This window comes from Elephantulus edwardii, unplaced genomic scaffold, assembly GCF_000299155.1.
Source record: "Elephantulus edwardii isolate Elephantulus edwardi_28Jun2011 unplaced genomic scaffold, EleEdw1.0 scaffold00131, whole genome shotgun sequence".
Lineage (NCBI taxonomy): Eukaryota > Metazoa > Chordata > Mammalia > Macroscelidea > Macroscelididae > Elephantulus > Elephantulus edwardii.
The window spans coordinates 5186365-5191974 of record NW_006399881.1 but is presented as its reverse complement, the minus strand read 5'-3'; the positions used below and the strand labels follow the sequence as shown (position 1 = coordinate 5191974).

Here is a 5610-nt window from a genome sequence, read left to right as displayed (position 1 = left end):
CTACCTAGCAGTTCTTTAAAGTGCTAAAGATCAAGGAGGTCAGTTTAAAGATTAAGATGTACCATGGAAATTTCAATTGCTTCATATGCATCTGAAAGTTGAACAAAGAATAAAGACCAATGAAGAACTGGTGCTTTGACCTCTTGGCAAAGAGTACCCAAAGACAGGTGGTTCGAAACCACCAGCGGCTCTGTGGGATAAACATGAGCAATCTCCTCTCATGTGATTTGCACCCTTTGAATACCTGCAGGAAGGTCAGCTATGAGTCAGTTCTGACTTAATAGCTGTGAGCTGAGTTACTGAATTGTCTCTAGTTGAAAGCTGAGGTCCTGGTGTGAGAGACTGATGAGTCATCCCATGATTACCACATAGCCAGGTGACTAAATCCCCCCAACCAATTCTGTAAACTTACAGTCTGTCATGAGGTGCATATCCCAATGATGGTCCTTTGCCTGCTTCTCCAGTCTCAATGGGTTGTACCTGCCGCCAATTATGATCTGTTGAATACCCTATGTACTGGAGAGAAGACAAATATTTCTTGGAGGGAGTGTAGCCAAAGTGCTCCTTAGAAGCAAATACTGTGAAAAATTGTCTCATAAACTTTGAGCATGTTGTAAGGACAGACCAGTTCTTGGCTTGAAGAAAGACATCATCGTTGGTCAGTGAAAGAGAGGAAGACCTTCAAAAAGATGGACTGACTGACTAAAACAATTGGCTTAAGCACAGAAGAAAATGTGAGAATGACAGAAGATTGGGCAAACTTTTGGTCTGTTGTACAAAGGGTAGCTATGAATTAGGATCAACTGGATGGCACCTAACAACACTTCTTCAGGTATGGTTCTTTTTTTAATGGGGAGAAGAAGAAAAAAGAAACTAGAACATTAATACCTACAACACATGCCATTCATTCCTGTATATTTAGCCAAAGGTAGGCAATAGGTATGCTAAGGGAAAGAGAAAGACACCATGGATTCAAACATCTTTTCAAGATCCAAACATCCTTTTTCAAGTTTTAAATAGGGGCCAGGATAAAACAGACAATCATTCTGGAACAAGGGAAACCATCACCATGATGTACAAAGGGTCCACTAAATCATAGTCATAGCTTTCATTTACACAACTGGGAACAAAGGAAATCACCAACGGATCATAACCAGTGGCAGGTACAACCCATTAGCATTATAGAATCAAAGGATCCCATCATTGGGATAGGCATCATTTTAAAGTTCACAGAACAGGTTGTAGGGCTTTTGTCCCCTGGCTATGTGACCTGTGTCATACACCTGTACCTCAACTTTAAACCAGAGGCTACTCAACAAACTCATCTCACTGCTGTCAAGTTGGAAATGACTCCTAGCTGACCTTGCAGGTTTTCAGAGGGTATAAATCATTTGGAAGGAGACTGCCCATCCTCCCTCAGAGGAGCTAGTGAATTTGAACCACCTGCCTTTGGGTTGGCGGTAAAACTCCTTACCCAACAGGCCACCAGAGCTCCTTTAAACTAGAATGCTATTTTTGCTACATCATATAATACACACCCAGGCAAGTTCTGCTCTCTCCCTGTGCTTTATGAACATGTTGGCTGGCTAAAGCAGGAAGTTCAGAGGTTGGAATCTACCAGTCATGGTGCGGGAGAAAGATGTGATAGTCTCCTGCCCAAAGGCTTTATAGACAATCTGATGAGGTGTCATCAACAGCCATGTGTTATTGAGTTTGGGTTTGGGTTTGGCGGTGAGCTAAAATTTACTTTCAAGTTCACTTTCTCCCAGAGCAAAGCCATGCGGGTACTTTGTTGTTGTTATGTGCCATCGAATTGCTTGCAACTCATAGAGACCCTATGTACAACAGCCCTAAAACCTGCTCTATCCTGTGCCAATCTTATTGTCTCTGACACACCTACAATCATTACCCCAGTCCCTGAATCAATCCATCTCATCGAGGATCTTCCTCTCTTGCACTGTCCCTCCACCCTTCCAAGCATGATGTCCCTCTCAAAGGACTGGTCTCATCTTGTAACATGTCCAAAAGTATGTCAGACGAAGCCTCAGAATCCTTGCCTCCAAGGAGCAGCCTGCCTTCATCCCCTCCAGGATGAACCTGTTTGTTCTCCTAGCAGTCCATGGTGTATTCAAAACTCTTCTCCAGCACCACAACTCAAAAGCATCAATTTGCCTTCTATCATCTGTAGTCATTGGCTAGCTCTAATGCACAGCAATTACTTTACTGGTCAGAAATAATGAGAAGGAGCGAACATGAAGGCAAAGCTCAGCTAAAGAGGAATGTTCCTAGAAAGGCTATTCCTTGGGGAGGACATCATGCTTGGAGAGGTCAACAAAAAGGAGAAAAACCCTCAACAAGATGAATTGACACAATAACTGCAGCAATGAGCTCGAGTGAGTCTGAGACTGTGAGGATGGAACAGGATAGGACAGAGTTCAGATCTGTTCTCACAGAATTGTTATGGGTGACACTCGACTTAAGGTAGCTCTGATTGCTTCTTGTAGATAGGTGCCATCAAGTCCAGTAGGACTAATAGCAACCCTATGAAGAATAAACCTGAACGCTGTACTATCTATCCTGTGTCAACTGCACAATCCCTGACACACTCAAGCCCATTGCTGCAGTCATTGCATCAATTCACCTGGCTTAGGGTCGTCTTCTCTTTCACAGTGCCCCTCCCCCCACCTTTCTAAGCATGTTGTCCTTCTCTAGTTGCCTTTCCTAGCAACTTTGCTCAAGTCCTTGGAATAGGAAATAATCGGATCGTTAATGAACACTGCATTGGAACAGCTGAGATGAAGAACGGTCTGAAAGGAATATATGATTAGGCATTTTATATGTATGACACCTTCCAGCCCAGAAAAAACTTCAGTTTATCTCAGATTCTCCCCACCCCCAATAATATCACCTCACTTTATTACAAGGGATTGTTACCGAAAATACAAATATTAGCATATGAAAAGCACATTCTGTTACATGGACGCCAAAGCAGCAATGCTATTAAGCGCCTCGGTCCTATCAGATGCCGCCAGCCGCTGAGCTCCGGCCACGTGACAAGGAGGCCGCGTGATGGTAGCCACTTCCTCACTGGCATCACACAGCAAGTATGTCCACACATGAGTTGGCACACAGAAGGCATCACAGCCGTGTGCCATGTCAAGACTCCCTGGCGCCAGATATTCGCGCTGCTTAGTTGTAACCCAGCAGGGAAGTCACCTCAAGTCTTCACCCTGAGCAGTTCAAGCCTTTCCAGCGAATGACCGGCGTCTTGCGTCATGACGTAGCACCTTAGAGGCTTCCCTTGAAGTTAGACCCGCCTCCTCTGTTCTATCTCTCCGTTTGGTGGGGGTCTCCCCGCTTTTATACATAATAGGGCGCTCAGTCACACTCACTAGACAAGAGTGTTCCAATCAGAATTATGAGCTCCTTGAGGAATCCACTTGAAACATCAAAACGGATTAAATTTCGAATAGAACAGCAAAGTTTTCCCCCCACCCAAAATCAGCAGAAGCCTGGAGGTGGTCGATTACGTCGATCCAGCCCCGCCCCCATCCGTGTCTTCTAAAACGACTTCCGTCAGAATGCCCTCCTCTTTCTTTTCCTCCGCCGTCGTAGTAAGTGTGGCTCCCTTTTGTCTTCATTATGGTAAGTCAATCTGCCACCATCGGCCCTGGGGAGGTACTCTGAGACTTGAAGCCGCCTTAGGCCTCAATGTGTTGGCATTGAACGCCTAGATGCGAGGATCATTTTTAAGACTTTATCGAGAAAAGGCTGAAACTAACAAGCAAAGGATCTGGGGAGGGGCGGGTTGCCCTTGTGTCACAGGAAGCCAAGGGATGCAGGGCTCTGCGACACCAGTGGGGATCCCAACTCCCTTTATCCTCCCGGGATTACCCTAGTGTAGACCAGGCTCTAACTTGGTTGCCCCATGAGTGGTGGACTGGCGGCGGACTTTTTGCAGCTCTTTTGGCTTGCTGGGCTTTGGGAGATCGGTATGGGCTGCTGAATTTAGGAAAGAAAACTGTAGCTTTCAGTAGTGGAAGGCGAGATGATTTACGGGGTTTTTCTTTTTTTAGCCATTTATTTAGGAACCTGCGCATCCTTTGTGAACCCATTTGCCAGCTGTAGCCATTATTTGTTGAGCTATAACTCATTGTAGATTGTAAGGGAGGGCTTTACTCATAATGGCCGCGGCTTGGTTTTTAAGGTGCGGTTTCAAAACACAGTATTTTGCTGGGTTGTTTTCCTTACTCGAGTAGAGTGGTTGAACTTGGCCAAAAATGACTCACTCTTGAGGAACGCTAAAAGATGGCGGTGGGAAAATGATGTCAACTTTGCAAAAAGCTGCATTTTGCATAGACCCTGAAATTTAACTCCCAGGTGTGTTACATAGGGCAGAATAGATCTACTAAATGTCACGCGATTTTTGTAAATCCATAGTTTTAAATAATATTGCAAAGACGGTTTACTGTAGGCAACCCACATTTTGCCAAGTGGGGCACTGGAACTTACTAATCTGCAAGTGACATCTCGTTAACACAAGCCAGCACCTATCAGGTGGTCTTATGAATTCTCGGAATTCTTGAGTTTGAATCATTTAGGTGGATTTTAGTGTGAACTAAATGATTTGTATTTCTCTCGCAGTCTTCTCACAAGACTTTCAGGATTAAGAGGTTCCTGGCCAAGAAACAGAAGCAGAACCGGCCCATTCCTCAGTGGATTAGAATGAAAACTGGCAATAAGATCAGGTGAGGCTGACACGCAGTCCAGTTCATCAGGCAGGGTGTTGGAACAACATGATTTGCAAGTAACAGGTTGTCTGATATTCTTTCACAGAACCTTTGATCAAAATAATTCTGGTAGGGGTGTGAATAATGGCAAATTGCCCTCTACTGCAGAAATTGATGCTTTTGAGCTTTTTTCCTGTCCTCAGCTGTTTTCCAGGTTTTGAAAAAAAAAATTGAAAGCAGGTTGCAATTTCAGTGCTTCAGTCTGTGGGAGTACTGACATTATCCTGCTGAAAGAAAAGTTGTGTTTATCATTTTTGGTTTTGCCTTTGTGGGTGAAATCATCACTGATTAACATGCACAATTAGGAAATTGCTTTGTCTCTGCACAATCATTGCTCTGGGATTGGAATGAATAGGAGTGTTACCTCTAGGGAAGAATTGTAGGAGTACAGGTACGGGTCATGTATGTGACTTTCTGGTGTGATTTAATATTGGGGGTGGGGAGTTAGCATAGGGTCTGGGCCAATTGAATCCGTGTACACTTCCTCAGCTATGGTTTGGGGATTTTTCTATCATTAGATCATTTTGAGAGGTAGGAAATTGCTTAACTCATTCTTAAAGTGTACCTAGCAAGTTATTTACTCCAAAAAGCTCCATATTTGTTAAAGGAAAGTACACTTTGCCCTCCAATACAGTTGTGCTTAAAAGGCAATGTTTGGTGAATAAGACCATTAAATAGTATCCATTATATTGAGGTCAGACTGTCTAGAATTTGTGGTTTCCTTCTCTGTAGGTACAACTCCAAGAGAAGACATTGGAGAAGAACCAAGCTGGGTCTCTAAGGAGTTGCACGCGTGATGGCAGCGCACATAATGATCCTC

At 44.0% G+C, this 5610-nt stretch overlaps 1 protein-coding gene across 1 annotated transcript; it reads left to right on the top strand.

The window, feature by feature from the left end:
- The first annotated feature begins 4308 nt into the window (after positions 1 to 4308).
- LOC102865705 (60S ribosomal protein L39-like) lies at positions 4309 to 5571 on the top strand. Its single transcript, XM_006893821.1, has 3 exons — positions 4309 to 4314; positions 4645 to 4748; positions 5523 to 5571. Exons 1-3 carry the CDS (start codon positions 4309 to 4311, stop codon positions 5569 to 5571), a joined length of 159 nt encoding a protein of 52 aa, XP_006893883.1.
- The last annotated feature ends 39 nt before the right edge of the window (positions 5572 to 5610 follow it).